We start from the raw sequence: 23,646 nt of genomic DNA, 5'->3' as shown, positions 1-23,646 counted from the left end.
AGGTCGGATTCTAAGTTTAGTTTATTTTGATACTTGGTTTTAATGCCTGGCAAAACTGAAAAATATACCTCACAAGATAAACAGATCCCAGCGGAGGAAGCACGATTCACTGTGCTGGCTAAATCATGATACTAATTTTTCAATCCCATCCTCCAATTATGCAAAGGATTTTGTTGAAATTCAGCTTGTAAATTTCCATCTTCCCTGATGTCAATCAGTTTTTCATGCAAACTAATCAAGTATTGCATTTTTATATTTTTAACAAATGGGTTCAAAATCCACTGAAATGTTCATTTTTTTTTTTTTCCAAATGAGTCTTTACAGTTCTGTTTCTGGATTTTAAAAGTCTGCAGATATGAGAGCTTTTGTAGATGACCTAGTTACATCATTTTTAGCAACAAAAATACAAAACAATAGAAATATTTTCCAAACATTTGTTTTCAAAGCACTTTCTCTACCGTACCAGTTTCTGTTGAAAATCAGGTTCTTCCTCACTCACTTGGCTGCAACTTGTTCCATCTGGTCAAGACATGTTTTGGGGGTTAGATGTGGCTGGTTAGGTGTCTTGCCTAAGGGTATGGAAAGGGTTGGCTGACCATTTTCTTTTTGGTGGCATATGCTTGTATCATTAGTATTATCTCCAATCCGTGTTTTCTTTGCAGTTACCTACTTTGTAAGAGTTGGTTTTCCTTTTTTTTTTTTTTCCTTTTTTTGAGACTGGGTCTTGCTCTGTCACCCAGGCTGGAGTACAGAGGCACAATCTCTGCTCACTGCAAGCTCCGCCTCCCAGGTTCACACCATTCTCCTGCCTCAGCCTCCCAAGTAGCTGGGACTACAGGCGCCCACCACCACGCCTGGCTAATTTTTTGTATTTTTAGAAGAGACAGGGTTTCACCATATTAGCTGGGATGGTCTCAATCTCTGACCTCGTGATCCACCCGCCTCAGCCTCCCAAAGTGCTGGGATTACAGTGCCCGCCACCACACCTGGCTAATTTTTTGTATTTTTAGAAGAGACGGGGTTTCACCGTGTTAGCCAGGGTGGTCTCGATCTCTGACCTCGTGATCCGCCCGCCTCAGCCTCACAAAGTGCTGAGCCACATCGCATAATCTATACCTCCATTTACTGGTTACCTGTAAACAGCACAAGGTACCAACTGTGCTCGGGTGAGTAAACGAGGAGCCACTCTAGCCTCACCCTCATGGAAGCATTTCCTCTTTTCCATAAGTGACTTATAAAATAAGGACAAGTGTCTTGCTGACGTAAGGACATGTGAAGGCACTGGGATTATTCAGTCATATGTTAAATGTTAGTGAAGCTGGAATTACTTCTAGGTGACAAAAATTAGGCATTGTACTTTTTTCCTTCTCCCAATTTTTTTTTTTTTTTTTTGAGACAGGGTCTCACTCTTTTGTCCAGGCCACAGTGGCATGATCTTGGCTTACTGCAGCCTTGACCTCCTGAGCTCAAGCAGTCCTCTCCCTCAGCTTCCCAAGTAGCTGAGACCACAGGCACGTGCCGCCACGTCAGGCTAATTTATTTTATTTTATTTTTTGTAGAGATGTGGTTTCACTCTGCTCCCCAGACTGGTCTCAAGCTTCTGAGCTACAGCAGTCTGCCCGCCTTGGTCTCCCAAAGTGCTGGGATCACAGACATGAGCCACCAAACCCAACCTCCCAAAGTTTCTTAACCCTAACTGAATCACTTGGGAGATTTTAAAACATGCAGACGCTGGGGTGCTACCCCAGACCTAACGCAGTTCTGAGGATGGGACCTGGACATCAGCATTTTAAAATTGTTCCCTGAGTGGCTCTGATGGAAGACTCACTATTGAGAAGCAGTGTTCTAGACTGATGCATCTTACATTTTAATTTGCATAAAACCACCTGTTAAAATGCAGATTCAGGTTCAGTGGGTCCAGGATGGGGCCTGAGACTGCATTTCCAACCAGCTCTCTGGTGGTGTGGATGTGCTGATGGGTAGAACACCCTAAATAATGAGCTCCAGACTGTGCCGCCCCCTGTCTCCGGTAGCCTCCTCACCTCCTTCCTCCCTCTCGCCATCCCAGGCCTTTGCCGAAGAGTCAGGGAGCAGTCTCTGCTCCCTCCTGGCAGAGCCGCCATGCCAGTCCCGCTGCCTGGGCTGCTGGTCACAGCTTCTCAGAGAAATCTGGCTTCCAGATGTTAAGAACAGTTCCTTAACAGCTGGAAGAATATAATAAAATAGGCCAGACCCCACCCCATAGTGCATAAGTATGTGTGTCTCGTGTGAACCACTCGTCAGAGGCACCCGATGGTCATCTGCCCGCCCACAGACTCCAGGCAGGTTTGCTGGCAGCGCAGCCGGGTGGGCTCATTGGAGATGCTGGCAGGAATGACCCCTCTGTGGGGGGTGCGCAGGGAACAGTGGGCACCCAGCCAGGGCTCTGTCAGTGGGACTGTTCTGAAACCATACCTCATAATAAAAGTCGTATAATTTGTGGCAGCGCTGAAAACCTGCTTCCAAGTAGTGGTTTCTTGATGGAGCTTTGGAACCTTATCTGCGGTTGGTAACCATTCCCTGAGAACTTGTTAGAGAAAGGCGAGTGGGCATCTTGAGAAGACTGCTGGGGAAGCTGAATGCAACAGGCCGGGGACCAGCATGCCCACACCCTCTGCAGCCAGCACAGGGTGACACTCAAAGATTAATGGATGATTTTTTTTTAACCTAAATGAATGCACCTTAGGGTCTTTTTTTTGGGTTGGAGTCTCGCTCTGTCGCGCAGGCTAGAATGCAGTGGCGTGATCTCGGCTCACTGCAACCTCTGCCTCCCAGGTTTAAGTGATTCTACTCAGCCTCCTGAGTAGCTGGGATTACAGGTGTGTGCCACCACTCCTGGCTAATTTTTGTATTTTTAGGAGAGACGGGGTTTCACCACGTTGACCAGACTGGTCTTGAATTCCTGACCTCAAGTGATCCACCTGCCTTGGCCTCCCAAAGTGCTCGGATTACAGGCATGAGCCACCACCACACCCAGCCCTCTTAGGGTCTTCTAAAAGTAACAAGGTGACCTAGGAATTCACTGTATGACTCATTTTACCTCTTCCTGTCCTGAATCTTATCCCATCATGACAGTTGGTAAAGCACCATGAACATCTACCTTACAGACATGTCAAGTGGATTTTAACAAGTGAGGCTATACAGAGACAAAAGTAAGCATATGTGGAGATAGAGATTGGGCTAGAAGAGAAATAACAAGGCTGGTGTGACTGATAGGAGGGGCTAGTTATCGTCTCAGAGGTGCAGGTGTTTTTAAGCAATCCTGGCTGGTGAGGTGGATCATTTGTCTCACAGAGGAGGATACTGAGGGTCAGAGTGGTTGAATAACCTGCCCAGAGTCATGCAGCCGGTTGTGCTAGAGCCAGAATTTGAGCCCAGATCTACCCAGCTCCAAAGTCTAAGCCCTTTTCCCCCCACCTCAGTGGGGACATTAAGTAGATTGAAACTCCCTCTTAGTGTGTGTGTTGCTCGCTGCATGGATGAGGCTGGAGGATGAATGTGAGAGAAGGCAACAGATTTGAAACCCACGCTTTGGTGGAGTGGCTGGGGATACCAACCCAAATACCCACCTCTAGAGGGAAGAACTTCCAGCTGGTACCCCATCTCCCCTGAGCTCAGAAAGCCCTGAGTTGAGAATCCTTGAAGGCCACACTCCTGCAGTTGGAGCTCGCCAAAGCCGCCTCAGGCTCTGTGGTTTCCAGAGCAGACGTGGAGGCGGCACGTCCTCGTGCCCTTGCTCCAGCTGCACGCACGACCTCAGCCTCCTCTGCCCCGCTGGGCGCGAGCTGCAGTCCTGGCACCTTCTGCCGGGGTCCTGATCTGAGCCAGTTGTCTAGCGATTTAATTTGGTGAATTTACCACTGCGTCCCAGAGTTTATATTGGCACTTAACAGCAGTAATATGTTTCTCTCTCGCCAAGAACTGACTATTTTCCCGACCAAGATGGAACACCACGCACAAAAAATAGGTTTGTGAACTAATCTGCTGCCCTGACAAGTGTCATTCACAGAATCACTGCTATAGAGCGCACTCGGAATTAAATGAGGTTGGGGTTGTCGGGCCTGGATCACAGGTGCTTTTTCCCACTCAGTTAACAAGAGTCTGGGATGAGACACCCTTTCCCTGCAGCCGCAGGCACTTTCAAATCACACTATCAGTATTCATGAGAGATTTCTCTCTTAGAAAAATGGTTTGAGGATGGTTAGAGGTCTCTCTCTCTCTCTCTCTCTTTTCCCTTCTAACCTCCCTTTCTTCCCTCCTGGGTGGTTCTTTTTAGGATACCCCCACCCCGTCTGTCCTTATAAAATGCAGCTCTGTAAACATTTGTCTAATTTCACAAGCTCAGGGAGGTGCACCCATCAGTTAAAAAAAAATCTCCTAGTGCCTGATGCCTGTTTGAAATTCTAAAGTGGAACTTAATTGCTTTCGCATAAGGATTTGATTCGGGCAACCTGCCCATACCTCTGGGAGTGGAAGCAGGATCTGTCATTTACACTTTAGTGTGAACAGGTTCCTGAACCTGGGAGAAAACAGCTTTGTCTTTCCCTGGTCTGCCTTGGATTTCAGAGGCTTCTTAACGACAGCGTTATTGAGGGGCACGGTGGCTCATGCCTGTGATCCCAGCCCTCGGGGAGGCCAAAATGGGAAGATCACTTGAGGCCAGGAGTTCCAAAGCAGCCTGGTAACATGGCAAAATCCCATCTCTTAAAAAAAAAAAAAAAAGTTTCCCACTTCATGTAAGAGGTCCTCAAAATTCTCTTTCCTGTAGAGAGTTCTGGATTCTCTTTTACCATATGGTCTCCACTTAGCTTGTCCTGAATTGGGAAGCATAGGGCAGAGTCAGGCTTGCATCAGCATCAGAATTGCCAGAGACCTGGGTAAAAACGCGGTTCCTGGGCGACACCCACTGAGACCATGTTAGGAGCCGGCAGAGCCCAGGGATCTGCATTTTTGACAAGCCCTTCCCCCATGAGAGATTCTGCTGCAGGACCACACCCAGAAACATTGGTCTAGGAGCACACTTGGCCTTCACCCCCACCTTGATATATTGTCTAGGAGTGTCCATAAATAAATGGTCGCCAGGTTATGGTGGCCAACTGAAAAAACTCTTTGTAACTAAAGCCTAATGAAACACTTGGTGGTTCATGGTTGGCATCTGACTTTTAGAAGGGTTCTCCTCATATTTCAAGGTCAAGGGTTGGCCAGCACATCCCTGAGCTGAAAAGAAAGAAAAGCACCTTTCCAGTTGAGAAATTGGCTCCCCTCTGGCAAAAGCCGCCAATGTAGCTTAATATTAATTTAGGGAATGCAGTCTTGTGCAGTTCCATGGAACTAGATTGGAAATCTGATAGTGCCATTTCTGTTATCTGATTCCTCACACACCTGAGATCACTCCCTGCCCCCCACCCAACTCCTCCCAGCCCCAAAGGTGGCTGCAGAGGCGCAGGTGTGAGCTGGCTCACTAAGTCACTTTCCCCCTCCTGATTAAGCGTGTTGGGGAATAAAGGAGACCCGTGTCGACTCACGCCGATCTCTGCCTTGCCTGGTGCTCGAGCCACTTGTAATTCCCCGCAGCCCCAGCCAGCTCTGCAAGGCAGAAAGAAATATGACCAGGCAAGTTGAGAAAATAAATTAAACTAAGTGTCAACTTTTCTTGTTTCTCTCCTCATTATTAAGAGATGGAATGGGGCTCGTTTATCAAGCAGGGGGAGAAATTAATTGACACGGCTTTAATATCATGATGTCTGGCGTGTCTGGTCACATTCCTTCATTTTTTGGAAAGGCATTTTATTATAGTTTACAGCAACAAGCTGCCAAACTACTGGTGTAAACGAGGAAGCAGGTGCATGAAGGATGCCACAGTGGAGGGGCTGCGATGCCACCCTGGAGGGGATGGGGACATGGCAGAGAAGGAGGGCCAGTTCAGAAGGGACCCCAAAGGGAGGCTGCTTATTCTGGGGTGAGGGAGGAAGAAGGATATGGGGGAGGAGGGAGGGCTGTGCTAAGAGGGCATGCCCGCAGACCCCTCGAATCCATCATGGGCTTGTTTACTGGCCACCAGGAGGGCAGTCTCAAGTATCTGCCTCTGATGGCCTCCTGACCTGAAGTCTTTGTTCTTAACCATCCCCGAGGCTGGGTGCTGTGTGCAGCTCAGGTCAGCCTGCCTGCCCCTTTTCTTTCTTCTTAATAAGGCTAGGGAAGTGAGCACTTCTCTGTCCATCCCTCCAGGGCAGCTGACTCATTTGAGAGCCAGTTGGCTGCAAAGAGACCTCTAGCATCGAGTCTGGCATCCCGGTCCTACTTCAGGTACATCTGCGGTTGGGGGTCTGGAAAGGTTCAGAGAAGTCACTCTGCTGTGCTCATCCTAGTTAGACTGGCTTAGGAGATGGTCTAGCTGTTTTTCTGTGTGAAGGTCTTCTTTGCTGTGTATCTCTGAAAATCCCCAGTGCCTCCTTCCCTGCTCTTACGTTTAAGAAATCAGATACTTCAGGGTGCAGGGGAAGCCAACAGAGAGCTGGAGTGGATGACCGCATCTTTCCCCACTCTCTCCTTGCCCTCCGTCTGCTGGGTTGTGAGGACCGAGGGCTTTTGCCTATTTCATAGATGTTCTTACAGGGAAACATGGCAGGGACAGGGTTCAGGGATGCAGTTGTTGGACAAGGTAGGAGTTGATGAGTATGGAACAGTCTGCCTTCATATGAAGAAGGTGGGCTGCAGGGGAGAGAACACAGGGTCCCGCCGGGGCCTCAGTTCTTCATCTGTAAAGTGGGAACGATCATTTCTATTCATGCTCCCCAGGGTGGGGCTGGGGATGAAGATTGAGTTACAGAGTGGCTGCTCGGTAAGGGCAGATGAGCTTTCTCTTTTTAACGTTATTATTAGAATGTGGACTGATCCTCAATAACCGCCTTTGGGAAACAGATGTGAGTTGTAATGGAAGGAAGCCTAGCCCTTCCCACCTTATAGAGTCCACATTGGCACCTGGGTGTGAAAGCACACACAGGCTGATCGTCACCCACCCTTTCCCAATACCTAGTGTCTGAAAATGCCCAGGAACCTCTAATGGCAACCCCAACTGGCTCTCACTGAAACCAAGCTGTCGTGCAGTGATTTCCCAACATGGCAGCCAGTAATCAGAAACATGCTGCTGCTTTTGAAAAGGTAGCTTGTTTTTTTCCTTGGAACATATTGATTTTCTGAGTTATATTTTTCTTCAAGCAAAGCCAAGCCATGTGATGCCACCTACCCATGTCTGCCGTGCATCTGTGCACACTACTTATCTCTTCCGTGCTTCCAGGTGGGGCCTCAGACCTTCCAAGTTTAGGGTTGCAGGACAGCTGACTTGCCAAACCTGTCACAGGTCGTGGAGGTGACCTAGAAATGTTCCACGTTGGGGCTGGGGACAGCCTGAGGCGTGGGGTTGCCAATGGACACACAGCCAACTGGGACTTGACTTGTGACGATGCAAGCAGACCACCATGCCTCCTTGCCAGGTCGGCCCCTCTCACAGTCTCTGAGCCATATGGCCACCAAATCCAGCCCTGAACACTTACTGATCCAAAGAAGACCCTGACAGTCTGCTCCAGAAAAGTAGCGGGGAGTATGACAGTAACTTGGGGTACCACTCCTGGGTTCAGCTCCTGCTAAACATGGTTTAGTGGCCATGTCACGATGGATGAGTCACTGAACTGTGCAGCGCAACTGAGCACAATGACAGTAGCAGAGCCTGCCCTGCCTCTCGCAGAGTTGCCTTGAGGACCAGGTAGGATGATGGATGAAAAGGATTTTCAAACCAGAAAGTGCTCCCCACGCCCAAACCCAAGGGATTCGTGTGTGCTGGAAGCAAACCATGAATATTGCTTTCCCCAAATACTGGGTTATTAGCAAGAGAGGGAAGTTGCATGAGTTATAAATATTCTTAAGTACACATACCTTTAATTTCTCATGGGATACTCAGAATAAATTTGACAATCTAGGGTTTTTTCTTCCCTCATTTTTTTTCTCCATTAACCAAGTGTGTTAACTCATGACTTGCATTGATTTTCACTGAAGATGCGTTAGATACTACATGATTGCCTATTGGTGTTCATTGACCTATATGATAAGAGAAGAAAATTATTTTTGAGGCTAGGAGGAGGCTGTTCCCATCTTTCTCTCTCTGACCTAAAAAAAAATTCTCTTGTAAGTTAACTGTCGATGTTCCTCGGTGACTGCATTTGGAGCAGGTCATTTTCATTTTGAGGTATCTCATTTTCAGATTTCGATCTTCTTCTTCTGTGTATGTGTTTTTTTTGTTGTTTTTTTTTTTGTAGCCTTGTATTATTCAGATGAATATTTAGTTTTGTTCATTTGGATAAAAGAGGAGGAAAAGGTTTGACTGTTAAATGCTTATCTCTTAAATAGCACGCACTTGTTAGTTTCTAATAATAGCTTCATTCAAGAGAATGCTAGAATTTCATTTTTAAATGCTCCCTGTCAACTGCTACCCTATTAATACCCATTTTTAAACCACTGGTGTTTAAGGTTAACCTTCCCATCACCTTCTTTGTCCCAGCTTTGCTGACTTCTGGAGCCCCTTGGAAGTGTAGGGTGCAGTGTTAAGGTGGGGGCTTTAGGAGAGGGGGGGCAGGTGCCACTTTGCTGATGCCAATTTGGTGAACTAGTCTCTTGTCCCCCAAGTTCTGGCCCTTTGTTTCCCCCACCTCCCCTGGTTGTCAGTCCCTGGATCTCCTCGCCATTCTTGGTGGGGGCTTGAGTGAGTTTAAATACCCGGGGAGGAGTTCTCTGGTTCTTACGACCAAGGGAGCAGTGGATGTTCACAGGGGTAACCCAGAGGGCCCCGATGCAGTGCCAGCCCTCACAGACTCACCGTGGACTAGAGCCCTCATCCTGCCAGGGGCTGGAGCAGGACCCCTGCTTCTGCCTGCTTCTTTTAGAGGTCCAGAGAGGCAAAGGGACTCTCTGGGGGCACACAGCTTATCTGGCCCCTTGCTGAGTGAAGATAGTTGTGTGTATCTTTTACCCGATTGCTACACCTCAGTTTGATGGGCCTTCATGAGGCTCCATTTCTGACTCTCTGTGGGGCCCTCTTTTAGGACAATGAGAAGGAAATAATCACGACTCCCTGTCCTCCAGCTCTCCCCAATCCCCTGTACAGCCAGTAGACTGTTCAAAAGACTATGATGCCTTGAAAACCTATGTCAAAACAAGCCAGGCACAACAGTACAGGACATATAGTGTATGATGCCACTTGTATGGGAAAATTCATAGTCATAACAGGTAAAATATAGGCCAGTGTGGTAGCTCATGCCTGTAATCCCAACACTTTGGGAGGCTGAGGCAGGAGGATCACTTGAGCCCAGGAGTTTCGAGACCAGCCTGGGTAACATGGTGAAACCCCATCTCTACAAAAAAAAATTGCAAAATATTAGCCAGGCATGGTGGCACACACCTGTAGTCTCAGCTACCTGACAGCCTGAGATAAGAGGATTGCTTAAGCTTGGGAGATTGAGACTGCAATAAGCCAAGATTGTTCTACTTCACTCTAGCCTAAGTGACAGAGGACTGAGACCCTGTCTCAAAAAAAAAAAAAAAGGTAAAATAGAGGTGACTAAGGCTGGGGGAGGGGGAAATGGGAAGTTATTTAATGGGTACAGAAAAGGTCAGGAGGTGGATACTGGTGATGACTGCACAGCATTTTAAGTGTACTTAATGCCACTGAATTGTGTGATTAAAAATGGCTATAATGGCCGAGCACATTGGCTCATGCCTATAATCCCAGCGCTTTGGGAGGCTGAGGCAGGCAATCACCTGAGGTCAGGAGCTCGAGACCAGCCTAGCCAACATGGTGAAATACCGTCTCTACTATAAATACGAAATTAGCTGGGTGTGGTGGCGTGCACCTGTAGTCCCAGCTACTTGGGAGGCTGAGGCAGGAGAATCGCACAAGCCCGGGAGGTGGAGGTTTCAGTGAGCTGAGATCGCACCACTGCACTACAACCTGGGTGACAGAGCAAGACTCTGTCTCCAAAAAAAAAAAAAAAAAAGGCTAAGATGGTAAATTTTATGTTAGGTATATTTTTACCACAGTAAAATACTTATTTCAAAAGGATTTTTCCCACCCATCACTCTATCCCAAATTTCTGACCCCATTGTTTTTGTCCTCCACTGCTCATTTTAATTCATTTTGGGGGTTATTCACCACTAAGTTACTAATTTGTTGTAAATGCTAATGCATCTGTAAAATAAAAATGATTATATGTTAAGGAATAACACTTATTGATAATTAAGTGTTCTGTTGCTTCTTTGCTTTCCCCAAATGGAATAAATAAATATTTTAGACATAATCAAGTTTGTTTTCTGTGCTCGGGCCAAACAGACAGAGATGTTGAAATGATATAGGTCTTTAAAATACGGCAAATGAGTCTTGGCATCGCTGAATTGTTATGCATTCAGGGTACACAGGCTTGAAATCCAGGCTATCTCCTCTAATCAGGAAAATCATTTTTGTGATACTTGAATTTTGAGTCCTGTGGGGTTAGGAAAAGGACCAGCAGGGAGAATATCAGAGTCAGAATTTGAAATGATGCCCCGAGTCTTGCCCCGACCCTTCCCGGTGCAACAGTCTGCATTTTAATTCCTGTCTCCTAGCTCAGTCGCCCTTCTTCCCATCTCAGAGTGGGAAACTGGGGCATCAGAGAGTCCGGAATGGTATGGAGGTGATTTGTGCAGTGGCCCAGGAAGGAGTTGGTTTGCAGCAGGAAAGCAGCTCCCATGGCAGGGAACTCAGCCATGGCCTGCCATGGTGACTTGACTTACTCTGGCCTGTATTCTAGGATCAAGTGTGTTTGCTTAGCTGCAAGGTGGCCTTAAACCAGGCTGTCCTCTGGCTCGTGGAGCGGTGCCCTTCACTGGTGGCACTGACTTCATGCTCTTTCCCCATAGCCAGAACGGGTTTTTCTCATTCAACCACTCTCTCCTGCCTTCAGTCCAGAGCAGCATGATTGGCCAAGTAAGCAGGCCTGGCAGGAGGAGGTCGTGTGCGGCCCCCCTGTGTGGGATATGGGGGTGGCTGAAACCTAGAACCTTGCTGTATTCGTTTTGTGTGGCTGCCATAACAAATTACCACAAACCTGGTGGCTTAAAACAACAGAAACTTCTTGTCTCACAGTTCTGGAAGCCAGCGCTGCACTCCCTCCAAAGGTTCTGGGAGACAGTCGTTCCTTGCCTTCTGGAAGACCAGCTTCTCAAGGCTCCAGGTGTTCCTGGTTTGTGGCGGTACCACTCCATTCTCAGCCTACCTCTGTCTTCACATGGCCTTCTTCTCTTTCTCTGTGTCTCAAATATCCCCTGTTTGTCTTTTAAGGACACCTGTCATTGGATTTAGGGTCCACCCTAAATCCAGGATAATCTCTTCTCAAGACTCTTAATTAAATTACATTTGCAAAAGCTCTTTTTCCAAATAAGGTCACATTCATAAATTCCAGGGATTAGGACATGGATGTATGTTTGGAGGGCCACTGTTCAACCTGCTACACTTGTCCTAATTAGCAGTGAGGTTCCTTGAAAACTGGCCTATGCTGGCTTGTTTTATTTGCAAGGTGCCTGGGCGTGGGGGCTGGAGCAGACGGGTGACCTTCAAAGACAGATGAGACCCAGAGTGCCCTGCAGGCTGGAAGTGAGGAATGGGAGGGAGAGGCTCTCCCTGCGTGAGATCCTCTGACTCGTGCCTGTTTGTGAATTGTGCAAGCAGAGGGCCATTGCCTTGTTGATCTCGGCGTCCTTCACAATGCCTAGCACAGGTGGCAGCTGGTAAATGCAGAAGGAAGAGCGGAATCAGTCTTGAGGCAAAGCAGTGACTCAAGTGGATCAGCAAGATGCTCAGAACCTGGAGGAGCAGAAAAGGCTCATTCAGTCACTCACTCAGCGCTTAGTGTGTGTTAGGGACCCTGTTCCGTCCTGAGGACCCTCAGAGAACAAGACCCCAGCGTCACCCTCTTGCAGGGTGCTCTGGCTTGAAGTCACGCTGGCCAAATTCTGCGGCCTCTGCAGTGCCGCCCCTCCCTCCCTGTGGAATTTCAGGAGGGCGCTGGCTCTTAATCCATTCTCCTGGGGCCGGTTGGGATCTGGGCCCTAGGAGGGTGGGGGTGGGTGAAGGGGATTAACCAAAAAGATTAAGTCCCTGGCTGAGTGCTTCAGGGGTCCTTGACTGGGTGGGAGTTTTAACCTGATGTTTTTAAGGCTCCTCCCAACCCAGAATTCCTGACACGTACCCCGGTAGGGTGAGCTGAACGCCCGCAGGAAACTGAAAGCACTTAAAGCAGCACTTGGGGAACAAATACGCCAAAGCCCAAAGAGAAGTGGCGTGGGGACGGTGTTGCTGCGGCTCTTCTCCAGCTCTGCAATGATCAGTGGGACCAAAGGCCAAGGAGAAGGAGATGCCCAAAGAGAGGGTATAGGATAGTGTTCCCAGTAGCTTTCTCTCAAAGGACCTGGTTTAGCGGGCAGGGCTGGTCAAAGGTTTTTTTGTTGGACGGCATTTCAAACAACGTATCATGTCGGATGTCTGCTTCAGGCCTCTGAGGTGACTGAGAACCTAGCTTTTACTGGGTGACACTGGGAGAAACTTGCCATCTTTGAGCCTCTCCAGCAGACACTCATGTCCACTTCATGGTATGTCTGATGCTGCCTTATGTATGCTGGGACTGTGTATACATACAACAGTGGACTGTGTATGCTGGGAGCATTGGCCCACTATTTGGTGTGTGGTGGTAGCAAATGGCATAATAAAGATCGCGATTGCTGTGTTTCGTGGTCCTAGCCTTCTGTTTTACTGGAAATGGTTTGAGAGCAGAGAGTAGCCTTTTTTATTTTCGTACCGAAGAATCTGCTAGTCCCTGCAGGAGCTATGCCAAAGGAGCTCCACCTATCAGCTCCCCGTTTCCTGGTGTTCCTTAGAAGAAGGTGGTGTTAGAGTTGGATGCAGGAAAGTCAGAAGGGACCCGAGAAATTCCCTCTCCGTCCTGTGTTGCAGAGACCCAAAATAGACAGAGAGCTTGAAAAGGAAGCATCTGTATTTTACTCATTGACTGGAAACACAATTATCATAATATAATTGTGATAGAACAGCCATTCAGTTTTTGTCTTCCTGCTTGTTGTGTCTAGCTTAGTGTTCAGCCAGGTTCGTACCTTTCGGGAGAAGAGTGTCTTAGTTGGGGCGGCTATAAGGAAGTACCAAGGTCTATGAAAAACAGTGTATTTCTCACAGTTCTGGAAGCTGGCCGTCTAAGAGCAGAGTGCCAGCCCGGTCAGTTCTGGGAGGGGCCCCCTTCCTGTGTACAGACAGCTGCCTTCCTATTGCATCCTCGCATGGTAGAGAGAAAAAACAAGCTTTCTAGTGTCTTTCTGTAAGGGCACTAATTCCATTTATGAGGGCCCCATCCTCACAATCTCATCACCTCCCAAAGGCCCAAACTCTTAATACCATCACATTGGGAGTTTGGATTTCAACATGAATCTGGGTGGGGGATGTCGGGGGCAGTGGGGGGTAGCCACAGACATTCAGATGGCAGCAGACAGCCTTGCGAATCCTGATTTGGGTTGTGACAGGAGGTGTGAAACCCAGGGTCCAGTTCTACCACCTTCATTTGCAGATGCAAAAGTTGAGGCTCAGAGAGGGGAAGGGGCTTCCCCAGACTAAACCTAAAGTAGATGCACAGTGAGAACTGGAAGCCAGGTCTCAGTCTCCCCATTGGTGTGTCTGCCCCCACTGCCTGTGCTCCCTCGCCATGTTAGTGCTACCACGTGGCAGCTGCATCCCATCCAAGGAGGGTGCAACCCTGCGTGGGGCCACGTGGTAAAGCAGCACTTACTGAGTGGGGTCACAGATGGGGCCACATGCTGGAAACGCTGTCGGAGGCGGGAGGAGAAGAAAGAAAGGGGCAGGAGGGTAGGGAGAGGAACTGAGGATACTGAGCAGCAGTCGCCTGCCAAAATTCTTCAGTGCAGCTTGTCTAGCAAAGCCAGTCTCCAGCCGAGTAAATACAGTGGATAGCTGACGGGCTGACAGCAGGCATCAAACAGTCTTAAACTGCCCCAAATCCACGGCGCTTTTGAAGCAGCAGTAGAAAAAGGATGCCTGTGCGGAACAGAGGCCTGAAACTTTTAATAGTTTCTTCCAGGCCTCAGGATGTCCTGATGAGGTATTAGAGGAAGTAATTCAGGAAGAAAAGGACAAATAACCGCCTCCGTCTGGAGGCCGACCCGAGGGCTGGCCAGGGCTGCTCGCGGAAAGGGCAAGCGTGGCCCCGCAGTGATCCACGAGGCTCTCGTTAGCCCACCCGCCTGCTGCGGTGCACAGAGCCGCGGGGCTCTGACCCTTGTAAATAACAGACAAGTAAATTTCTTGTTTGCTTCGGGGCAAATGTAAACCACACAGTGCCCGCTGCTTGTGGGTGAAATCATTAACTTTTCCTCGCTGTCGGAAGGGTGCTCCGTACAAATTAGAAATCATTGCCTCCAACCTCAAGGCCCTCCCAAGGATCCGCCCACCTACCCCCAGACCGGGAGGCTGTCAAGACCTCAGGATGTCAGAGAAAAACGTGGGCCTGCCAGAACTGAACTCACCCCACCTCTCTTTGTTTTTTCTTCTCTCTCTTTTCCTTTAGGGTTTGGCTTTGTCACTTTTGAGAATGAAGATGTTGTGGAGAAAGTCTGTGAGATTCATTTCCATGAAATCAATAATAAAATGGTAAGTGTGTAGGGGTTGTGCTGAAATGAAACACCCCCTTCCTCTACGTACACACCCCGTCTTGCAGACTGCTCCAGCCCATCATCGGGCTGGGCTGGGCAGGGGTGGGGAGGGGCTAGATGCTCGGGGTCTGGTCCTGTGAACAGTAGCAGTTGTTTCATACTGAGGTGGACAAACTCTATAAAGGGCCAAGTCATGAATATTTTCATCTTTGCAGGCCATACAGCTGACTGCAACTACCCGGTTCTGCTGAGTAGAGTCCATAGGCAATGCATACATGAAGGAGTGGGGCTGTGTTTCAATAAAGCTTTGTTTATGGACACCAAAATTTGAACTTTATATACTTTTCACAGGTCACAAAATATTAATTTTTTAACCACTTAAAATGTAAAAACCAGGCCAAGCATGGTGGCTCACACCTATAGTTTCTGCACTTTAGAAGGCCAAGGCAGGAAAATCACTTGAGGCCAGGAGTTCAAGACCAGCCTGGGAAACATAGCCAGACCTCATCCTTAAAAAAAAAAAAAAAAAAAAAAATTAGTGGGCCGCAGTGTGCCTGTAGCCCCACCTACTCGGGAGGCTGACGTGGGAGGATCACCTGACCCTGGGAGGTTGAGGCTGCAGCGAGCCATGATCACACCACTGCACTCCAACCTGGGCAACAAAGCGAAACCCTGTCTCAGAAAAATAAAAATAAAATAAAAAGTTAAAAACCATTCTTAATTCTTGGACTTTACAAAAACAGGCAGAGGGGCTGGATTTGACCTATGAGTCGTAACTTGCTGACACCTGGCTTAGGATATTTTTTTGCTGTGCAGCTTTTGAGGGGTATATCCTAGGTAGGAAGTTTACTGCACCAAACTGTTTTTCTCTTTGGGTCCTGCTAGAAAATTAACATTCCCTCCCTTGCCATCAATTAATTTCTGCCCTCTTGATCAGCTGCTTCCTTCCCTCTCTTTGGCTCTTTAAAGTTCTTTTTTCTGCCACAGCAGCCTCAAAAGAAAGGAAGGTTGGATTACTGGAAGTTTGGGAAGTCATGTAGGCCTCCCAGATCAGTGGCCACCAGAGGGTGCCATATCATGCATAGCATTTGCGCACTCAAAGTCTCAAACTCCTTTCTTCAGATTGAGTGGGGGGTGAAAATTCCCTTCTTTGTTGGCTCCAGAAAAACAGAAGCTCAGCAGGTGTTTCTGGAACCATCAGCAGGTCCTTCGGAGCAAAAACATTTTGGTTGGCTATGAGAGCCTCCAGCCTCAAGAGAAGAGGGAGGGCAAATTTGTGTTTCAATTGCCGCTGTAACTTTAATATTTTCTTCCTTTTGTCAAAACATTTCTTGCTTCTGAAACATGCATTCAGACATGCATTGTATATTGGTCTGATATGTGTTCACCAACTTTAAATTCAATAATAGAGCTTTTAGTGTGGATAAGATCAAAGCAATCTGCTTAGCATGTGGTGCTACAGGCCTGATTCAATATTTGACTTGCTAATTTTTTCCCAGGGCACTAAAATAATATTGTTCATATTGTTCCTTGCCATCATATGCATCTGAAATGAAAATACTCTTTTTTTGCATACTGTATGTTGGAGGCATCAGCTCAGACATTAAAATGGTAGGAGGGAGATAAGTGTGTAGGAATAACACAGGTCCCCTCATAGGCTTTCTCTGCTCCCCAGCTGTCAACGCAAGTTTACAGTTGGTACTTTTATCTTGGTAGGCTACCACTTGGTATTTTTATTTTTATTTTTTTAATTGAGACAGAGTCTTGCTCTGTTGTCCTGGCTGGAGTGCAGTGGTGTGATCTCGGCTCACTGCAACCTCTGCCTCCCGGGCTCAAGCAATTCTCCTGCCTCAGCCTCCCAAGTAGCTGGGATTACAGGTGTGCACCACCATACCCAGCTAATTTTTGTATTTCTGGTAGACGGGGTTTCACTGTGTTGGCCAGGCTGACCTCAAACTCCTGACATCAAGTGATCCACCTGCCTCGGCCTCCCAAAGTGCTGGGATTACAGGCATAAGCCACTGCGCCTAACCAGTATTAGCTGTTTTTAAAATGAGAGAGACAGAGGACTTAAATGAAACTTGTATCCAGTCCCGGATACCTTGTTTATCCTAGCCAGAGCGCGCCATTGACAGGCTCCACTAAGGCTGCTGGGCAGTGGGCAGTGGGGAATAGAAGAGGCAGCAGATGCCGTTCCTGTCCTGCCAAGGCTTAAGGGTTCATCAGGAGAGGCCAGATGTAGACCAGAAAGACGTTGCTCCGTGTGTCACCTTGAATGCGTATGTGTAGCCCTTCACTGTTGACAGGCTTTGAAATGAACCTGAGACACAGATGGGGAAAGGTTTTATCTTGGGAAACTGAGCCTCAGGGGATAGGTCCCAGGCTACCCAGAGAGTGAAGGAGCATAGGTCTTGAGCTTACTGGTGTCAAAGGAACTGTATAGACAGTTGTTGGAGCTTGGGGGTGGGAGGGTGAATCCCCAGATGACCCGGGCAGCAATCAGGAAGTAGAGCTTCTGCCCCAGAAAAAGAACCCATGGGGGCTGGCTTGAAGCCAAAGAAGTTTGCAGCCATTTTCCCATTTCATGTTTATCGCCTTCTCTCCCACCCAGGTGGAGGTTGACTATGTCAGGTGCACGTAACCGGGTTTTTAGTGCAAGGGTTTGTGTTTGCCTTTGAATCTGGGGCTAGTACTTGTTCTTCAGGAGAATGAGTAAAGATGGAAGTAGACAAGAGGAAGAAGTGGGGGCAGAGTGATTAGGATCACAGGCTTTGGAGGTGTTGGTCCATGTTCCCAGCACAGCCCAACAGTTGTGAGCTCCAAGGTGGGGAGTTTAGAGGCCCTGGGAGAGGACTTTGGAGGAGAACTCTGGGCCTTGCTGAGCTCCAGTAAGACAGGGCTGGTAATGATATTGCCTCACTGGGTTGTTAGAGACTGGGTGACATACCATGAGCAAAGGGCTTAGCACAGTGTCTGCACAGGGTGCAAGCTTGATCCGTGTTAGCTCTTGCCATCATCCTTGCCATCATCCACGTGCTGTCATTGAGAGGTATTTCTCCAGCCAGTTCCCCTCCTCTGAAGAAGGATGGAATTTAAAGGGTGTTGGAAGAGAAGCCTGAATCCTGAGTTGTTTTGGTTTTTGTGATACTGGTTTCTACTTCTGAGGCCCAAAGAAAGGGAAATGAGTTTAAACTGGTCTATGGACAGAATTCAAATGAGATATCCGGAAAAACTGAAAACTCGAAGACTGCCAAGCAGGAACACAGATGATTGTTAGAACGTGTATAGGAGTGTTTCATAAACAGGACTGTGCTGTGAAACCACAGACCCATCTCCTCAAACCCTCGCGATCTTTCTGGGCATTTGGCAGAAAGTGGCAGATAGCTGCCCCCCCGGTACATACTGGAGCCATGAGTTTTTGATATTCACAGATAGGAAAGGTCTTAGTGCAGATTAGTCACAGACATAGGACTGGAGTCCAGGTCTTCTGATTCAGTCTCTGTGCCTGGCACTTAGGAGACCCTGTATAAATAATTGTGGACTAAATAAAGGATTCACTGAAGGACCACATGTCTGTGAGGCACTTTATAGTTCCTAAAGCCATCTCCCATCTAATTGGGTTGGGGAGTCGCTTCCTGGGCATTTTTTTAAATGGAGGTCCTTCTCTACCATGCAGAAGGGCCAGGAGCGGGAATGAGTCGTTCTGCTCTGCAGGGGACCAGGATAACAGTCTTTGGGAAGTGGGGATCACAGGAACCCTTCCCTTCATTCCCCATGTAGGCCCTGCCTTAAGGAGGTCATCTCCAGAGGCGGTGGCAGGAGGATGCCCAGAAAGACCCCACATGACACCCTTTCGCACATAAAGATCCCACAAGTAGCTGACATTGCGTGGTACAAACTACATACTCTGCTAAACACTTTATGCATCATGCATCTTATTTCATTTGATTTTCACTTACTCTTCAATCATTATACGCATTTACAGATTGGCAAGGCGAGGCAGAGAGAAGTTAAGCAGTTTGCCCAAGGTCACATGGTCAGCAAATGGCAGCCCCAGAATTCAAGCCCAGAAAGCTATACTCCAGAGCTCGTGTTTGTACCTATCAGGCTGTGTGCCCTTTTCAGGCCAAAAGGGACTTTCAAGGCTCTCTGGCTGGGCCCAGTCAGCTCTGTTGTGGCCTATGCGGTTCCACGTTATCCTAGTAGAAGAGCGGAGGAGACAAGCCAGATTCCCAGCTAGGGAGAAGAACCACGCTTGGGTTTTACAGGTCCCAGATCTCCATGCCTCTTCCTCCACTGCCACAAGCACAGATAAGTGACAAGCATGGGCCAGGAGTTGACTGCCATCCAAGCTCAGGGCCAAACCCACAAGCTCTCCAAGCCAGAGTGAAATGCAAATGTGGCTCTTTATCAATAAACACACACAAATGCATGCACAGAGCCGCCTCGTGACCCGCTAGAGAGGGGCTCCTCCCTGGCTACTCTGTGTGCCCCAGTGCGGGTGCAGCTAATGATGCCTCCCGTAGCGTCCCCCTGATTGAAGCAGCCCCTGAGCAGCAGCGACACTTGCTTGATGAGTTGCCAGAGCCCAGCCTTCAAGCGGCCTCCTGACGAGCCGGGCAGCAGCAGGAAGGGAGGTGAGAATTGACAAGAGCCACCTCCAGGCATCTGCAGAGGCCTAGTACAGCCTAGAACTTGAAATGATGTTGGGGAGCCATCACCACCCTCGTTGGGTGAGAGCGTGGGTACAGCCTGAAAGATGCTTGGGACGAGGGCATCTTGAGTAGAGCATTTCCTCACACCTGATTCAACAGGAAGGAATCGGTGCTTATAGGCACTGGGACCGTGCTTTACGTGCGCACCGTCTCCTTCTGTCTTCACAACATCCTGAGCTGGGGTCCTCATCTCATTTTACAGAGGGGTTCACTAGAGCTCAGTAGCAGTGGATCTCCTGTGGTGGGACAGTTCTAAGGGGCAGAGCTGGGATTTGAACCTGTATCATTCTGGCTCCGAACCCTCTGTTCTTCTCATTATACCTTGCTGCCCATTTAGGCCAACCTAATATTTGAAAAATATGGATTTATATGATGGGTGAATATCAAGAAGAGTTTTTATTTGCTTCATACAAATACTACTACAGGATTACTTTCAATCAACTTTGTCCAACCCATGACCCACGGGCCATATGTGGCCCAGGATGGCTTTGAATGTAGCCCAATGCAAATTCATAAACTTTCTTAGAACATTATGATTTTTTTGCAGATTTTTTTTTTTTTAAAGCTCATCAGCGATCTTTAGTGTTAGTGTATTTCATGTGTGACTGAAGACAATTCTTCCACAATGTGGCCCAAGGAAGCCAAAAGATTGGACACCCCTGCTGTTTTTTTTTGTTTTTTTTTGTTTGTTTGTTTGGTTTTTTTTGGAGACAGGGTCTCGTTCTGTCACCCAGGCTAGAGTGCAGTGACACGATCTTGGCTTACTGCAACCTCTGCCTCCCAGGTTTGAGTGATTCTCATGCCTCAGCCTCCTGAGTAGCTGGGATTATAGGCATGCGCCACCACGCCCAGCTAATTTTTTGTGTGTTTTTAGTAGAGATAGGGTTTCGCCATGTTGGCCAGGTGGTCTAGAACTCCTGGCCTCAAGTGATCCCCTTGCCTCTGCCTCCCAAAGTGCTGGGATTACAGGTGTCAGCCACTGCACCTGGCTACACCCCTGCTTTAAATAGTCCTTTTTCTCACTCCTTTAAGGTGATAGGATTTATAGAAATTTGCTAAGTAATTCATGGATACAGCTACTTTGGTTGTCCCTTGTCTTGGAATGAGAGGTCTGGATGCTGGTAGTCAAAGTGTGGTCCATGTACCAGCAGCCTCGGCAGTCCCTAGGAGCTGGTTAGGAATGCAGAGTCCCAGGTCCCACCCTAGACCTACAGAGTCAGAATCTGCATGCTGACAAATCCCCAGTGATTGGTGTGCACATTAAAGTCTGAGAAGCACCAGGCAAGGGCCACTGCTAATGACAGATAATGTGGGAGTTGTGGGTAATAAATAGACCAGCCATCATCAGAAGGAAGGGACTTAGGAATGAAGGGAGCATGGAGCCAGGCCAAATAGGGCCAAGCTGGGCCTGGCACCTGGGCCCCCAGGCCAGTCTGGTGCTCTTGGCACCACTCCATACTCCCTCTGTGGTCAAACAGAGACCAGATTTCCGAAGATCTCCCGGAGGAAGCTCTCAGTGCCAGGGACTGCTCCCGCCCCTCACCATGCCCTTTCCCTTTGGGTGCAGGCCTTGGAACATTGCTTGCAGAAGACACATGAGGCATGCATCTGCTAGGGTAAAGGGCTCGATTCTCCTGAGTGAGGTGCACTTGCCCTTGTCCCCAAGTCGGGACCTGCTGGGTCACTTAGAGGCACCAAGAGAGCTTTGGAACCTGAGCCTGAATCCCAGGTCCACGGCTGGTGTTTCTGTGACCACAGGCGAGTGCCCTACCTGTCTGTACCAGTTTGCTCCTCGGGGAAATCAGAAGGTTGAGGATGGCTGCTTTTTGCAGCTTATGTAAAGCTCTGATTTGATACCTGGAGGTCTCAGCCTGTTCTGTTGTAGGGTATGTAATTGGGTAGCCTTGAAGGCATCAGCCCTTGATAACTTCAAGTTTCCCCCATTGGGCCTAAGCCAGGGGCCAGCAAATTTTCTATAAAGGGCCAGAGAGTCTCTGTCACATCTATTCAGCCCTGCCATTGTAGCACACACATAGGCAATATGTAAATGAAGGGGCATGGCTGTGTTCACATAAAGCTTATTTACAAAAACGCATGGCAGCTGGGTTTGGCCTGCTGGCCAGTTTGTTGACTCCTGGACTAAACTAATTAGCTCAGAGCAGGTCCACTCAGGGTGCTCCTTGTCTACAGGGGTCCAATGAAAGGCATTTAGCCAAATGGTCAGCCAGTTTCACTATTAAGCACACATTTTTAGGGTTGGAGTAGAAAGGGGGTGCCCCAAACAGGCACAGAGTTTGGGTATAGCAGCCTATGGAAAGTGTCAGTGCCTTCATTCTTTGGGGGAGCCCCTGGGTGGGGAGTGACACAATGGTCAGAACAGGGTGCTGTCAACCAGGGAGGCCTTCCTGGTAGAGGGTGCCTCAAGTCCTCAGTGCTGAACCCCCTTCCACTTCCCAGCTTTGTGGCCTTGAACAAGTTACTTACGTGTTTTGGCTCTGTGGTTCCCCTTTCTGTAAAACAGGTTGTGGTAGTGCCTACCTCAGAGAGCGCTGTCACTTAAGACTTATAAGGGTTTGGAACAGAGCCAGGCCATAGCACGCTCTATCAGAGTGATATCACCACTGTCATCGTCGTCATCATTCTTAGAATTATTTTACCAAGGAAATATGGAGTTAGCAGGTAAGGAGGTCCTCAGCAGATTGTAAGTCAGTAAAATGCAAGTGTGCAGGACCTGGGCAGGACTGGGTCCCAAGTCTATGGGGCAGGGATGGAGAGTATGAGGTAGGCACTCTCAGTGCCTCTGGGGACGGTCCTAGGAGAGGAGGTGGTGCACCTCCCAAAGCAGGAGGAGCCCAGGGATGTGATTGTCTAGGCTCCGGAAAAGCTGAGTCCTACTCTTCACCTGACTCATTCTTTAGGAAGGTTCCAAAAAAATCCACTTCTAAGAGCAAAGCCTAATGAGATCTCAGGCCTGCTACCCTTCAGCCCAGGGCATACCTGGAGGATTGACTCGGAACCGGGGATTCTAGGGAAGAAAGGGCAGAAGGATAAGAAGGGAGGAGAGTCCTTAAGTGTCCTCTTGGACTCAGGGCTGCGGTGCTGTGACCAGCCCATCCATGGAGGCCAGCCCCAGGCTAGGGTCGGCTTCTGGGCCCTGCCACCTGGCAGGGTGCCCAGTGATTGGGCTCACCCCCACTCCCTCCAGCTGCTCCTCCTCAGCCCTGAAGACAGCTCCAAAGTGGTGGGTGTATTTGTGTGTCGGGAGGGGGGCGGGTAATGTGGGTGGAATTAACTAGGTTTCTGTATTCACGATCCTATTTGTAGCATCATTCTCACTCGTAAGCTAATTTTAGCCATCCATTCTGCTTCTGTTGCCATTTATAAAATGAGAATGTCAAATGCAATATTAAACAAGCAGGATGAAGGCAAAAAAGGAAATGCCAGAGAGGCATTTAATAAATGAATCTGGTGTTTACGTGGGAGAGGGAGAGATCCTGCCCCCCACGCATCACACAGGCGAGCGCGTGCACATGCTGTTTGTGTACAGGCTGTGTTAACGAGAGCAGAGTGATTAGTGTGTTGGGGGAGGCCGGGTGGTTCGGTGGTAAATGTTTGTTGCTCTTTAGGCAGAAGTAATTTGGCCTGCAGGGAGTGGCCTCCCAGTTGCCTGAGTGGTTCGCTTGCCCTCCATCTGTCCTCTAGTGATGTCAGTGTGGGCTGGGCCAGAAAGGGCAGTGGTCTGTCTCCTCAGTGTCTCAGCACCCAGTGCCTCTGGGCTTTTCTGAACGTGCTGCCACCAGCGTCCCCCTACTTCACCCCCAGGGCGCAGGGTCATGAGAGGGGAGCATGGAGACCACTAGGAGGGGCTGCTCCCCCTTCTCTTCTGCCTCTTCCCCGCGCAGAAGGCAGGGCGTGAACAGTCTGCGCCCGTATGCAGCTGCAGAGACCAAGCCCAGAGTAGCGTGTCTCTTGCCTGGACTCTTGCCAATTTCTCTTCTAGTTCCACTCTAGTTTCCCCAGGGCCTGGGAGTTCTGTCCCTGGTTCTTCCTTTGCCCTCTTCTTTCAGCTGCTCTGCCGAGAAAAGAAGACTCAAGCCATACCTTTTATTTTCTCCCTTTCTTAAATAAATGAAGTTAGGCC

At 48.6% G+C, this 23,646-nt stretch overlaps 1 protein-coding gene across 4 annotated transcripts in view; it reads left to right on the top strand.

Annotated features, from left to right (window-relative positions):
• The window catches only part of MSI2 (musashi RNA binding protein 2), a 430,970-nt gene that overhangs the window by 327,663 nt on the left and 79,661 nt on the right, over positions 1-23,646 (top strand). For all 4 annotated transcript variants that reach the window (XM_025361542.1, XM_025361540.1, XM_025361543.1 and 1 more), the window contains one exon: positions 14,706-14,788. In XM_025361542.1, coding sequence (XP_025217327.1) covers positions 14,706-14,788 — 83 coding nt within the window. The remainder of the gene's footprint in view (positions 1-14,705; positions 14,789-23,646) is intronic.

The sequence above is a fragment of the Theropithecus gelada genome, chromosome 16 (assembly GCF_003255815.1).
Source record: "Theropithecus gelada isolate Dixy chromosome 16, Tgel_1.0, whole genome shotgun sequence".
NCBI classification, from domain to species: Eukaryota; Metazoa; Chordata; class Mammalia; order Primates; family Cercopithecidae; genus Theropithecus; species Theropithecus gelada.
The sequence above is the reverse complement of the archived record's forward strand: the minus strand, read 5'-3'. Positions and strand labels throughout refer to the sequence as shown.